At 57.2% G+C, this 14,772-nt stretch overlaps 1 protein-coding gene across 1 annotated transcript in view; it reads right to left on the reverse strand.

Moving 5' to 3' along the window:
• Nucleotides 1-5,855: 5,855 nt before the first annotated feature.
• The window catches only part of ERICH1 (glutamate rich 1), a 16,446-nt gene continuing 7,529 nt past the window's right edge, over nt 5,856-14,772 (reverse strand). The window contains exons 3-6 of the mRNA XM_015570587.1: nt 14,525-14,686; nt 7,716-8,192; nt 6,517-6,708; nt 5,856-6,283 (exon numbers count right to left, since the gene is read on the reverse strand). Coding sequence (XP_015426073.1) covers nt 6,180-6,283; nt 6,517-6,708; nt 7,716-8,192; nt 14,525-14,686 — 935 coding nt within the window. The 3' untranslated portion in view covers nt 5,856-6,179. The remainder of the gene's footprint in view (nt 6,284-6,516; nt 6,709-7,715; nt 8,193-14,524; nt 14,687-14,772) is intronic.

Raw genomic sequence — 14,772 nt, forward strand, 5'->3', positions numbered from 1 at the left:
TGCACATCTACTGGGGATATGCCTGCGACCAAGGTACATGCCCCTGACCGGAATTGAACCCGGGACCCTTCAGTCCACAGGCCGACGCTCTATCCACCTAGCCAAACCGGTTTCGGCTAGTTCTTATGTTCTTATTCCTCACCCAAGGATATGTTTTTATTGATGAGAGAGAGAGAGGAGAGAGAAACATTGATGGGTTCCCTTGGTCCATGCCCCATCAGGGATTGAACCTGCCACCGTTTGGTGGCTGGGACCACCTTCCAACCAACTAGCCACCCAGCCAGGGCTATTTCTCTTGTTTTTTATGTTAAAACCCCTGCCGTCACCCCACTGACTGTATCCAAATCTGCACATTGCTCGTGAATGAATAAAGCTCACATTCCTGACATTAAACATAAGGCCCGCTGTGAATATTACCAACAATCACATGTATGATCATGTGAAATGTGTTTCCTGGCTCTTTACCTTCCTGTATTTTTCAAATTAAAAGGTTCCTGGGCAAATACAGCCGTGCCCTTCCATGTACTGTGACTTTGGGCCCTGCTCACCCTGTCATCTGGGAAGGGGGACCCTCGCAGGGTCAGGGCGGGCGGAGGGGGAGGCTGCCTCCGCAGAGCATGCTGGGAGGTTCTGGGGGCCTGGCCGACCCACTCTGCGGTCGGTTTCCATGGTGACCTCCAAGCAGGAAGCTCCCAGCACCGTTCAGAGGTACGGCCTGCAAGCTGTGCTCTGGGTCAGATCGCACTGCTGGAAGGGGCGGCCCTGAGTGCGGAGAAAGAGCCCCGCCCGCTCCGGGGGCCCTCAGCCTGGCCCCTGGACGGCCTTTCTCTGCGTCCTGGTCCTGTCCGGCGGGTCTGCAGGAACCGCTGTCAGCCCACCGGCCATGCACCTGCCCCAGCTGAGCCTGACCCGGGCTGCCTTCAGCGGGAAGCCCCTTAGGTCAGCTTGGCCAGCAGCCTCTGACCCCAGAGGCTTCCTCTGCTCCTGGGCCTAACCCCTCCCCCACCCCAGCCCGAGCTCCGGGAGCCCTGCAGCCGCCGGCACAGGTCCCTCTGAGTGAGATGCCCACACAGCCTCGCTTCCTCAGGAGGGCAGCATTCACCCCTCACGTCCGAAACTGGGCCAAAGGGTGAGCCCCACCCCATCACCCTGCCAGAAGGGCTTTCTCGGGCGTCCACCAGGACACTCACTCTTCCGGGACTGGTGTCCCCTCCATCGCCAGTTACTGGCCATTCATCCGTCTATCCTCCTTGTCCCAGACCTAAGGTCGGTACCTTATCATTCATTCCTGCTGCTCATTAAGGAGCTCGTTAATTCAAATTACTCTATCAACTCAATGCAAAAAATTGGCCGAGAGACAGCTGGTATCTCAAAAAACTCGTTAGCCGGGACACTCGTAAGTCAAGGCCCCACTGTATAATAAAAGGCTAATATGCAAATAGACCAAATGGCAGAACAACTGAACAGCCTAACACCCGGTGGCTATGATGTGCACTGGCCACCAGGGGGCGTATGCGGAATATGGCAGAGGTTGGTCATGCTGGGATGGTGGAGCAGGTGAGCAGGGGCGCCAGACCAAGGGGGTGCCAGTTGCTGTCATTAGGGTGAGCCTCTGGTGGTTACTACAAATTCTTTGCCCCCGCATACCGCGGTTCTGCCAGCGCTCGCACCCGCTGCTGGCGCCGTCAGCACCTGGGAGCCAGAGGATTGGCCGAGACCTGCCCCTGTGCTTACCGCAGCCTCGTGGCCCACAGTTGCTTTCAAGGTGCATGAATTCGTGCACTGGGCCCCTCGTAACAGAATAAAATACCCAGAACTGGCTCACTGGCCCTCATGGCTCAGTGGTTGAGCACCGACCTATGAACCAGGAGGTCAGAGTTCAATTCCTGGTCAGGGCACATGCCCAGGTTGTGGGCTCCATCCCCAGTGTGGGGTGTGCAGGAGGCAGCCAATGATTAATTCTCTCTCATCACTGATGTTTCTATCTCTCTCCCTCTCTGAAATCAATAAAAATATATTTACTTAAAAAATGCCCAGGCTGGCCCTCCCACAGCTTCTCAGTATCTTAGTTACTGGATTGTGCCCAACCTGGGGCGGTTTTCCTGGGGGAGGCGGTGACAGCAAACTGAATGCCCTGTTTCTGGAACGGAGGGTAAACGAGTGAAACCCAGTGCGCTCGCTGATGAATACACATGTGTGCGAGGGGCTGGGAGGGGACTCTCCGGTAGGATATGTCCTCATTCACCGAATGTCACCCTGAGCCGCGGGGAGCGAGTGCGGCTGGTCACCGGGCACTTGGGAGGCACCGTTAACTGAAACCCGAGGTTGTAACTGGAAACAGATCGCGTTGCTTCCAAACCAGCAAAATTAGAAGCCAGTTAGAGGAACAGGCGCGAGGCAGCGTCACGGGCTCAGCCGTCGGGGAGGACAGGATGTACGGAACCCGGAGAAGCCGGGGGCAGCCCCGCACTGCCCCCAGCTCCCCGGCCGCCGCGCTGCCCCGTTTCTGAACTCAGTGGACATCCGGCCGCGGGCCCATTGTGCCTGCCATCCCGGAGCCCAGTGCTCCTTCCTTCCTCACGGAGGGGATGTTTTGGTCTGGGGAGGGGAGAGAGGCTGTTTCCAGGCGAAAGAAGTGCAGTTACTGCTCCAATCTCTGCCGCCAGAGAGTTCCTTTTGTTCAGACAAATCCGCCGGGACCAGCAGCATTCCGAGTTGTGCCGCACAGGGCCGCAGGCGGGGGCCCGCTGGGCCTCTGTGGCCTTATCTGCAGGGGTGGGTGTCTCCGCCCCTCCCTCTCCGTTTCCTGAGTGAATGCTTTGAAGCCCTTCCCAGGGTCTGTGAAAAGTGGCTGAACTCGAGCAATTTGAAGACAAGAACAGATTTAGGGAAAGGGGTCTGGGTAAGACAGCTGAGGCCCCTGAGGCCCGGGGTCTTCTCTCAGGCACTGTTGCTCCTGGAGGGCCACCGGCCTCAGGTGGGCTCCCGCTGACACTCCCCCTCCCCCTCCCCTGCTGCCCCAGCCCAGCCTTGTCCTTGCTACCTGGGGAGCTGCCCTCAGGGACCTCAAGGGGCTATACCTGAAGGGGGCAGGGGGGGGGGGGGGGGGCTGGCGGAAACCTGTTTGTAAATAATAATGACAAAAGGATCAGCCTTTATGAAACCATCAGCTGTTTAATAAGCCCTTTAGTGGCTAAATATAAACTGTGGAGAGGGCATGATTTTCAAAATTAAAAAAAGGAAATCCCCCGTAAACAGAATCCCGGAGGAAATTGAGGCAAAGCGGCTGTTTTACAGCTGTCACCCTGGGGAAGGTGAAGAGCTGTGCCCCAGGCGTCTCCTAAAAGACCCCTCTGTCCCCGTCCACGGGACTGTCACTCAGAGATTATTTGAATTTAATGTAATAACATGGTCAGAGGTGTTTTAATCCTGCCAGGAGAGCCCTCCCTCCTCCCTAGGGGCTCCCCCTGGAGGCCTCCTCTCCTGATTCCCGCCTCATCGCAGCGAGCATCTCCCCTGTCCCCTTCTCCACACTGGCCTGTGGGGACACCTCAGGGGGAGCCCGACTGGAGAGAGGCCTGTGGCCGAGGACGCCCTGTGCGGAGCCACCCGTGTCCGAGAAAACAGGCCCCTAACCCTGTGGGTGAACAGCCCTCCGTGGCCTTGGGAGGCCTGGGCCTCTCCGCCGTCCAGCACGGAGGGCAGCTGCCCGCCCCCCGCAGCACCGTGGTCTGCGCTCAGTGCCGAGTGCACCTGTGGGGAAACACGCGGCCCAGTCCTGGGGGTTCGCCTCAGAGGAGCCGTCAGCGCAGCCAGTGCCTGCCTGGGGCTCCCGGGCGGAGGAGGGAGGACAGGTCCTTCAACACTCCCGCGTGGAGTCTAGGGAGGAAAGCGCAGGCGCCCAGCATGTGTGCTCCCTGATCGATGGCTTCATGGGTGCTCCTCTCTGTCCGCTCTCCTTGAATCCCACCTATTAAATGGCTTTTAATAGCAGGTATACCCTGATGGAGCTGCTAAAGTATCAAAATTAAAAGTAAAGTCAGATCTCAGGACAGAGCGGTCATGAGCCTGGACGTTTGGTTCGCTGAGCGAAGTGTAAAAGAATAAGACCCAGAAGTCATCAGGCCCACGGCTTACGGACGTTTGCCGCTGGGGCTGAGAAACTCGCTCTTTCTATGGAGGAAAGGTGAGCTGGGTCCCTAATGTGGTCCCGTGACACGTGGACCTCAATGGGTCAGAGCAGCGGTTCTCAACCTGTGGGTCGCGACCCCTTTGGCGGTCGAACGACCCTTTCACAGGGGTCGCCTGAGACCACCCTGCATATCAGATATTTACATGACGATTCATAACAGTAGCAACATTACACAGTTATGAAGTAGCAACGAAAATAATTTTATGGCTGGGTCACCACATGAGGAACTGTATTTAAAGGGCCAGAAGGTAGAGAACCACTGGGTCAGATGGATATGTGAAAAGCAATAGAAGCAAGTGCAGACAGTGGAGATCCGAGAACGGGAAAGGAATTTTTACAAATCATGCAGCAGAACACGGGTGCACGTGCTCAGAGACGACAAGCACAGCACACAGACATGCAGACAGACATCTGCATCCGGAACACGGAGGCACAGGAAACCTGCAGGGGCACTGTGGGCCCTCCAGGCCCGAAGCCACCCTCCAGCCCAGGTGAGGGACAGACCAACGGGAAAAAAAAAACAATATTATTATATTGATGAAATGGGTGTGCATCAGTGAAGAACTCTGTCTTCCCTGTTCACAAAGTAGTCTTCAGGAAGAAAACAGAAAAAAACCTTAGGCCCCCAAATTTCCTCTTTGATAGGAATGAAATGATTAGCGATATGTTATTCCCCCAAGGACCTGGAAGCTCAGGAGGCTGGTACCACAGCGGCGGTTACAGCTCACACCCTCAGGAGAAGAAGGGAGGATGCGTGGGGGATGTCGGTTCTGCCCCGAGAGCGGTGGGCGGGCAAGGGCAGCAGGGACCCAATAGATGGCAGTGAGACCCTATCAGATGGGCCAATAGCAACACGTGTCAGTGTAATAAGCGCTGGCTCCGGAGGAAGGAGACGGGAGACACCAGAGCACAGCATGTTGAACAGATTGGAAACAGCCTCAGAAATGACGCTGCCCCTTCTAAGGCAGCAGGGGGCGCAGGCACAGGCACAGAGCGCAGGGTACCGGGAGGGGGCCTGCCTGCCGTGAGGTCAAAGAGAAGGTGGGCTGGGCACCTGGAGCGGAGCTTTTTAATTTTAAAATGTTTTTATTGACTTTTTGAGAGAGAGGAAGGGAGAGGGAGAGAGAGACAGCAACATCGAGAGAAACATGCGGGAGCCATGGCTGGGCCTCCCGCAGCAACTACCCGCACCCTCGGCCCAGGGGACGGGCAAACTGGGCTCTCACATTTGAAAACTCTGGCGAGAAGGCTGCTCGGGGACAGAAAGGGTCACCTCACGTGTGGATCTGCGGAGAGGCCTGGCTTCTGCGAGGAACGCACACAGGACAGGCCAGGAGAGGTGACGGGCGTCCCGGTCACGCCCGGACCTCCCAGCAGGGAGTCCTGCCCCGGCCGCCCTTCAGCCTCAGAAAGAGCGCGGGCTGCACAGCGGTGGCTGAGCCGATTGCCCCGGACCCGGCCCTCATGTTATGGACACTGGACCCGACGCGCCCATTTCCAAGGACGGGCCAGGGCCCTCCTGAGTGTCGCACCACCAGGCGACGGGCCTCAGGCCGTGAAGCTGCTGGCCTGCCTGCTCCCCACGCAGGCCAGTGCTCGACACCATTCCGTCTCTGAGTGCGAAAGGGAAAAAACAAAACCAACAACTAGAATCGCACGACTGGAACCACAGCATGTAACAGCCACAGGCACTCTCGAGACAGACACTTTCAGGGACGAGATCATTTGAAACTTTATAAAAACAGACCCCAGCCTCACACTGCGCTTCCTCACCCTCACAGAGCACACGTTCGTTTTCACAGGATAAAGACCGCCCGCCTCACTGGGTGGTGGTGCCTGTGCGGTGCGGGGGGGCCTCGGCGCCGGCCCAACACGGAACACGGGGTAAGTTTCGTGGCAGGACCGTCCTCCCAGGCCCGGGGCCTCGTGTCTTTGTGTCAGGGTGTGAGCGCAGCACCTGCCGTCTGTTAGGGCCTCCTGCTCCGCGTCAGCTCTGCTCAGGAGCCGCTGCCTCCGGGTCACCCCCCGTTCTCTCAGGCAGGACGTGGGTGAGCCAGTAACTGAAGAAGGCGGAGACCACCCGGGCTTGGTCTGCAAAGAACAAAACCAGAACAGAGAAGGGAGCATTGGACACGCTACCCTGTGGACGGCAGCCCGTGGGCCCAGGGCAGTCGCTCAAACACCTATGACCCGCAGCTTTGGTACAAAGATGCTGAGGGAGCCGCCCACGCTGGGAACCACATCACATGAAGAGCACAGCGGGAGCCCTGGCTGGTGTGGCTCAGTGGATAGAGCGCCAAAACACCAGCCCTGTGGGCGCGTACCTGGCGGCAGGGTGCAGTGCTCCTCGAACGCCTGCAGGGCGCGCCGCAGCCCCCCAGGATCCCGCAGGAGCAGCAGCGCCTTCATGTGGCCCAGGGCCCGAAGGTCGGAGGCGGGCACGCTGCCAGCGCCCAGGCCCTTCAACAGCGCCTCGGAGGCGGCCAGGAAGGCGGGGTCCGAGCCCTTGGAGACACCTACACAAAGGCAGGGCCGGGAGACGCACTCGCGTTGTCCTTCTGTCCAAGGAGAATGGCTCCTAATCGGAGGCCGCGAGAGGAGCAAGGCCCGGAGGCCACGGAGCAGAGCCCGCAGGAGACACGCCCCCCGCCGCTCCGGGAACTGGGCTCCGCTCCGGGACCGGCAGGGAGGCAGCCTCCACGCCACTGGCCACCGCGGGGGGACAGGGCAGGACGCCGGCCCTGCAGACGGTCAGGCCTCGGAAGCAGCAAGGAGACGCGGGACCGGCGCTCCGCTGCCGCCTGAGGCCGGCGTGTCCTCTCCTGTCACTGTCCACGCGCCCCCGGCTGCGGGTTCCTGCATCGGTCCTGCGTGCAGTTCCCAGAACGTGCTGAGGGCGTGGCCTGATGGCCTCTAGGGACTCTGCAAACCCCCAAGTGTGATCTCCTGAAAGCCCGTCCTCCCCGGCCGTCACCGGAGCCAGGCCTGACCCTCGCCCCCTCCTCCTGTCGCTCTGCTGGGGCCGGCCTGCCAGTGACTGTCTTTTAGCTGAATCTAATCTGCTGCCTAAACTCGTGTTTGAGTTTTTAATTTATTACATTTTTCAGATCTAGGATTACCATTTCATTATCTGAATAGATTCAAATGAACTGGTGAAATTCTGCAATTTCCCCTGTTTTCGAACATCATGATTATAGCTATTTTAATTAAAATTCCTTGCCTGATAACATCGGGCGTATTGCACTTTTTTTTAGAAACAGAGCCGATTCCAACACGGACGTCGGGGTACGCGCCGGGAGACCATGCTGGGAGCCTGGCCGCGCTATGCCTCCCGCCGTGTGCTGAGCTAAGCGCTGGCGGGTCCTGGTAAGAACTTCAATATTCTCATTTCTGCCTCAAAACTAATGGTTGTTTTGACTACCGGTTATTTTGTATTTTAAACATTTAAATATTATACTATTTTTGCTTATTTTTCCAAACACGTAGATGCCATTATCCAAAAGAAAAACAGGAAAAAACATACCATCATAAAAATACATTTCCTGTGTTGACTTCAAAAAATCGAGGATACCCTCTGCCTGGTCGTCGGAGCCTTTGCCCCCGTCCTGCTCGGCGTCCACGCTGTCTTCGCGGTCCTCCTGGTCCTCCGCGTCCCCTGGGTCCTCGGCCTCCGAGCCGCCCCCTCCGGCCCCCTCGCTGGAGTCCCCCGGCTCCACGTCGCCCTCGCCGGGCGCGTACAGGAAGCTAATGCCTGCGGCTTTCGTCGGCACGCCGGCCGCTCGCTTCCTTTTCATTTGCTGCTTCTTCTTCAGTTTCCTCCTCTTGTTTTTGCTGATGGCGGGGCCGTCCGCGTGCCGCAGCTGCAGCCTTTCTTCTGAGAGACTCTGCTGCTTCCCTAATTCCACCTCTTCTGCGTGAGCGCTGCTGGGACGTCTGATTTTTTTCTGTGATTTATGCTTCCTACTTCTTCTTCTCTTCGGTTGGTCATGAGGATCCCGATCTATAAAACACGGGTTCAAGTCAGCAACGTTCTGCCTGGTGAACCACAACAGGCGTGTTAAACACAGGTCCCACAGGACCTTGTAACTCTAGCAGAACAGGAATTAAACACATTTAGTTCTCAACTGGATCTCAACCGATGACACCAACCAGGACTCTGAGACGTACAACGAGGCTAAGTAACAGCCGTCTTGTTCTAGAAAGAGAAGGCCTGTCAGACCTGCACCGAGGGAGGGACAGACACCTGGCCCAGTCCCTGGCGGAGGGAAACCGGGGAGGCGGGAGGCGGGACGTCTCAGGGAGCAGCGCAGCACAGGCCACGGGAGAGGGCCTGGTCCGGCCGCTCACAGCTGTGCTGTGTCACCTTTGAGCTGTTCTGCACTGAATAAAGTTTCCTTCTTCACCCCAAAGGCCATCGGTTGAAGATATGTACACAGTTAATGCAATCGTGACGTAGTGTGGTTTTAAGGATGCAGTTGCTGCAGTTTGGTGGGGAGTAAACTTCATTCCCCCGGCCACCCACACCATCGACAATGCGCTGTACTGCCAGCACCCGCGGCGGGGACAGTGGGTGTGAGCACCTGCTGCACCTCGGCTCCCGCTCTGGGCCGGGGCCCTCCAAGTCCACCGCCTGGAGCGGCGTGACTGCAGCCACTCTGCTGTGACCTGGGCTGTGACCCGACCTGATGGGCATGGGGAGGGGGGGGAGAGCCACGCCCTGGCCCTCGCCCTCCCGAGCAAAGCACAGGCCCCACCCAGTGCCTCCCAAATTTTGTCAGCAGGTTCCAGCAGACGTTAGAGCAGCGGTTCTCAACCTGTGGGTCGCGACCCCTTTGGGGGGGTCGAACGACCCTTTCTTTCACAGGGGTCGCCTAAGACCATCGGAAAACATATATATAATTACATATTGTTTTTGTGATGAATCACTATGCTTTAATTATGTTCAATGTGTAACAATGAAAATCCATCCTGCATGTCAGATACTTACATGACGATTCATAACAGTAGCAACATTACAGTTATGAAGTAGCAACGGAAATAATTTTATGGTTGGGGGTCACCACAACATGAGGAGCTGTATTGAAGGGTCGGCATTAGGAAGGTTGAGAACCACTGCCTTAGAGGAAGGTCACGGCCATGGCCGGCAGGTGGCGCTGTCCCCACAAGGCCGTGGTGCCCTCAGATCCTCTGAGTGGGACTGGACAGCCCGCTCAGCTGGAGGGGACACACCGAGCCTCACAGGATTAGCCTGGTATCTTTATTCCTATCGTTTCTGCCCTTCAAAGGCCCTGCCCTCAAACACAGGCTCCTCCAGCCACTGCTCAGGCGCTGACCTCTCTTACATCCCTGCCTCCCGCCGGAGCACAGGAGGTCACACTGCCCCAGATGCTCCAGCACCCAGACCCCCTCGTCCTCCCGGCCTGTCACCTGCCTGGGACCCGCAGCCACAAGCGAAGCTACCGGAAGTTTACTCAGGGAGCCAGAGGCCTGGCTATTTATAACCTGAGGAGCTCACTCATTCTGAAAAGCTGCCATCCCCAAACATACCTTTCCTCGCACACGTGCTAATTTTAAAAATACCCCCAGTTTGTCAGAAGTCTCTCTGCCACTGTTTGGCACCCACGCCTGATGAGGCTGTAGTGGAAACAGCCCCCGAAATAGCCGCCCTGCAGCTGCACTGTCACGTGGACACGGCGCAGCGACTTAAAGGAAGAGCTTTATTCCGGATTCAGCGCTAAGGCTCCCAAGGCACGTGGCATGTCCCTCAGCCTCCAGGTGCTCCAGGGGCCAAGTAACAGCAGGAACTGACATTCCACCTTGATCGAAACCACGTGTGCCAAGGCAGGTGTTAACTATAATGACATCAGGTGCTTCCGATGGACAATCTTAGCTTCCTACAACTCAGCACGTTTTGTCCTAACGCATCCTGTCACAGGCACTTAGCGAGGTCAGACTGGGGCCCACGGACCGAGCCCAGCTGGAGGCACAGGTGTGAGAGGAGGGCGAGCTGGGGCGGCGCCGAGGACTGAACCTTCTCACTGAGTGGCTCCGGCGACGGCGCCTGCAGGCAGGGATGCCTGACCAAGCTTGGAGCGGAGACTTGACCTTTTTATTTTTTAAATATATATTTTTATGAATTTCAGAGAGGAAGGGAGAGGGAGAGGAAGACAGAAACATTGGTGAAGAGAGAGAATCATTGGTCGGCTGCCTCCTGCAGGCCCCACCCTGGGGATATCAAGAACATGTGCCCTTGACGGGAATCGAATCTGGGACCCTTCAGCCTGCAGGCCGGTGCTCCATCCACTGAGTTGATCCATCAGGCCGGACTAGATGCTGCCTTTTGGAGAAACCAAGATGGCAGCATATGTAAACACCTGAAATTGCTCCCTCGCACAACCACTTAGGGCTGGCAACTGAAGATGTGGTTGTCTTTTCAATCGGGAGGGAGACACAAGCTCCCAACTGCTCTGAACTCCAGTTCCGGGAAGTCTCTGGGGACCCAGGACTCATACGGGGAGAAACTGGACTGTCTGGCATCAGGCAGAACTCAAGGGCGGCTTTCTCTCAGAGGTGCTTGCAGCGATTACAACCACGACAGAGGGCAGAGGGCAGGCCCACGTCTGCTGGAGGCTGGGGAGGGAGCTAGAACGGTTTGGAGAGGGAGGGACGTGGGGTGGAGGGGGGGGGCCCACTGAGCGAGGAAGGAGCCGAGGGTGGTGGGGAGGGCCGGCCTCAGGAACTGAGGATGGACGTGAGGTCCACACAGGACAAAGGGTGGGGAGCCAGGCGGCAGGGCCTGTGGGGCTCAGTGCAGCTGAGGATAGTGAAAGGGCGGGAGCCCCAGGCACGGCCCGCAGGAGGCGGACTCAGGAGGGTCGTGAATTCACAGCGGTGGCCATGGAAGGCACGTGAGTGACAAGAGAAGGGCCAAAGGGACACGGGGCCCCGTGACCGACCGCCAGGGAGGCGCCTGCACTGACCCCATTTTGGACGGGGAAGGAGAAAGTGGCTGGAGGACAAGACCCACGCGTGGGGAACCTCTGCGCTGCGACGGGAAACGGCCATCTCTTGCATGAAGGTCCGTCCTGCAGGAAGGATCGCCCACCCCAAGGCCGGCGGGCGGCCAGCGAGAAACGGGGTCTAAGAGGTGAGCCAGGTGCAGAGTCGAGGCCGTGTGTGCACGGGAACTTGGTCTGCTATGGAGTGGTTATAACAGCATCGGGGAAAGGAACAGCTGCTTCACTAGAAGGCACAGGATAAAGGGCAGCGCTGTTTTAAAGGGCGGGTCTGCCTTCTAAGGAAATGCATCGAGAGGAACTGGAAACCATGTAGAGCCTGAAACAGGAGGCCCGGGGCCCTCGCCGCTCCGGCGGCTCCCCCTCCTCCTCCCCATCTGGGGCCGGCTGCCCAGCCCATGGGGAGCCTTGCCTCCAGGTTTGTTCTATTTTAAGGAAATTAGCTCATCAACCAGGGAATGTGCAAGTATCACTTCCCACCTTGCTCCTTTGTTTTCAACCCTGTTTACTGTGCCTTTTGCCATGAAAAAGTGTGAAGAGCTCCACAGTGAAGCCTGTGTGAGAAGCTCTTAGGCTCATGTGCACTCCTCACAACACAGGGAACAGGCATGTTCCCCAGCCATCGGCTAAAACGTAAGAGACTGGCAGTGTCCCTGCTGGAAAGCGCACTTCCTCGCCCCGCCTCCGGGGGCGCATTCGCTCGGGTGCCCAAAGAGCCTGTCAACAGCCCGCATCCAGGGGGAGAGCTGCCGTGTGGGGTCTCAGCTTCCCATCTGAGACACACCTCTGACTGCACAGTGGCACACAGGCACTCACTAAGGCACCTCAGAAACTTCTGGATGCTTTCAACTGGGCCAGGGGGCTAGTTGTTAACAAGCTGGTTTCAAAAAATAGGTCCCAGCTGTTTTAAAAAGTGGTATCAATACATCTCTATGCACCAAAAGGGAAAACTTGCATAACACTGAGAGCAACATCCAGTCACAACACCGGCCGTGACCCAGGGGTAATCTCTAAGTCTGTGTACCACACGCACGGGGAGGCGTGCACGCTGTGTACAGCACACACGGGGAGGCATGCACGCTGTGGACCACACGCACGGGGAGGGGTGCACGCTGTGTACCACGCGCACGGGGAGGCGGGCACGCTGTGTACCACACGCACGGGGCGGCGTGCACGCTGTGTACCACACGCACGGGGAGGCGTGCACGCTGTGTACCACACGCACGGGGAGGCGTGCACGCTGTGTACCACACGCACGGGGAGGCGTGCACGCTGTGTACCCCACGCACGGGGAGGCGTGCACGCTGTGTACAACACGCATGGGGAGGCATGTGTACCACATGCATGGAGAGGCATGTATGCTGTGTACCACGCGCATGGGGAGGCGTGCACGCTGTGTACAACACACACGGGGAGGCATGCACGCTGTGTACCACACACATGGGGAGGCATGTATGCTGTGTACCACACGCACGGGGAGGCGTGCACGCTGTGTACCACGCACGGGGAGGCGTGCACGCTGTGTACAACACGCACGGGGAGGCGTGCACGCTGTGTACAACACGCATGGGGAGGCATGTATGCTGTGTACCACACACATGGGGAGGCATGTATGCTGTGTACAACACGCATGGGGAGGCGTGCACACTGTGTACAAAATGCACGGGAGGCATGTACAGGACCTGAGCTGCCTTGGGCTGTGGGCCTCTGGGGACATGTTCCATCTTGTCATTGTCTATAAAACGGGACTTTTCAAAAATAACATTGCTGTTGGAAGAAAAACTTCTTTTCATTTTAGAAAAATAACCCTCAGGACGTGTCCACCATCTGCTGTGGCCCCGACTCATGTCCTGAGCTGTGGCATCTGCCTGTGGAGGGAAATGGGCCGGCTCCCCCGGGAGAGAAGACACCACCCTGAAGGCTCACGCTGACGGCCCCACGCACCCGGCAACACAGGAAGAAATCAATTAACAGAAGGTTTTGCCTCACAAACAGCTTATAAAAATGTAACTTGTAATAATGGTGTAGTCAAAAGTTACCACGAACTCTGCCAGGTTACTATGGCAACTTAAATGGAATAGATGGTACTCAATTCCCCTTTTCTGTACATTTTAGAGAAATCGTCTGCTCTAATGCCCACTGTCAGAGCAGAAGCCAGCACCAGGCCCACCCCAGCCCCCAGCCCCCTTCCCGCAGGCGGCAGTGCCCCGCCCTGGAACAGGAAGCGTGATGGCTGGTAGGGGTTGGAGCACACGGCTTATAGGAGATCCATGTGTCCAGTTGGTACCGTCATCGTCCCGTTTCCTACGAGGCCGACACTCTAGCTCAGTCCTCGGAGCAGGCTGGGACGGGGCGCTGGTCTGGGACAGCTGGCAGGGTCTCAGCCGGGGCCCTGCACACCTGCCCTCGGGCCGACGCCTGCTCACCAAAGCCATTTATCCTCATAAAAACAGTGTTGTGTGGTATGGCATCATCTATTTACCTAGTAATTATATTCTAAAGATTTTCAACCAGGCCCGGAAAGATGGCTCTGCGACTCCTTGGCGACTCCATTTTCGGTTTTGTGGTTTCTGAGCCTTTAACTGGGAAGTCAGGAAGATCAATGAGCTAGGAAACCACATTTTAAACACTCAAGCTAATTAAGGCCCGAGCACAGTTTCCAGCTTCCACCTGGTGAAAACCAGCTGGATCAGGTTTTGTTTGAAAACACGCACTCCTCTAGTAGCAGTTCTCAACCTGTGGGGTGCAACCCCTTTGGGGGTTGAACGACCCTTTCACAGGGGTCGTCTAAGACCATCGGAACACACATATATAATTACATACTGTCTTTGTGATTAATCACTATGCTTTAATTATGTTCAATTTGTAACAATGAAATTGGGGGTCACAACATGAGGAACTGTATTAAAGGGTCCCGGCATTAGAGAAGGTTGAGAACCACTGCTCTACAGGAAGTCTGGATGATGACTCAGAGGAAAAGCTACCCTTTTGCTTCTCAGGTAGACAATTCCTGGGCAGCGTCCGCCTGCGACCGGAGACCAGGCAGCGAAAGCAGAGCAGAGCGGAAATGCCCGCCCAGACCTTGTCAGGTGTTGGAGAAGCAAGAAAAAAGTGACAGGAAACCAAGACGGTAGTGACACCGATGCATTAACACGAGGTCTCCTTCCGCGTTCACAGATGCAGCTAAGATCACACCGCAAAGGGTGCAAACCTCGCCCGCCCACCGTGGCTGTGCGCGGACAGGCTCACCCCTAACGATGAACCTAGATGAAATGAATGCCCCAAACCGGATGACCGGGAAAACATGCTTTCTCACCTGCCACGCCCTCGCTGCTGGAGGAGCCTTCGGAATCTGCAGAGTCCGCGCAGCTGGGGGGCTCGGGCTCGGGCTGGGCAGGGGCAGCAACAGGAACATAGCCCTCAGGAGGCAAAGCCACAGTGTAGAACCGCCGGCCAGGCGGGGGCCCAGTGCCGCCACCTGCAGGAGGAAATGGGCACAACAGGGGTCATCGCACTGACCTCCAAACCCTTCCCTGGGAGCCCCACAGCAGTGAGCTCCATCCA

Source organism: Myotis davidii, unplaced genomic scaffold (assembly GCF_000327345.1).
Source record: "Myotis davidii unplaced genomic scaffold, ASM32734v1 scaffold807, whole genome shotgun sequence".
NCBI classification, from domain to species: Eukaryota; Metazoa; Chordata; class Mammalia; order Chiroptera; family Vespertilionidae; genus Myotis; species Myotis davidii.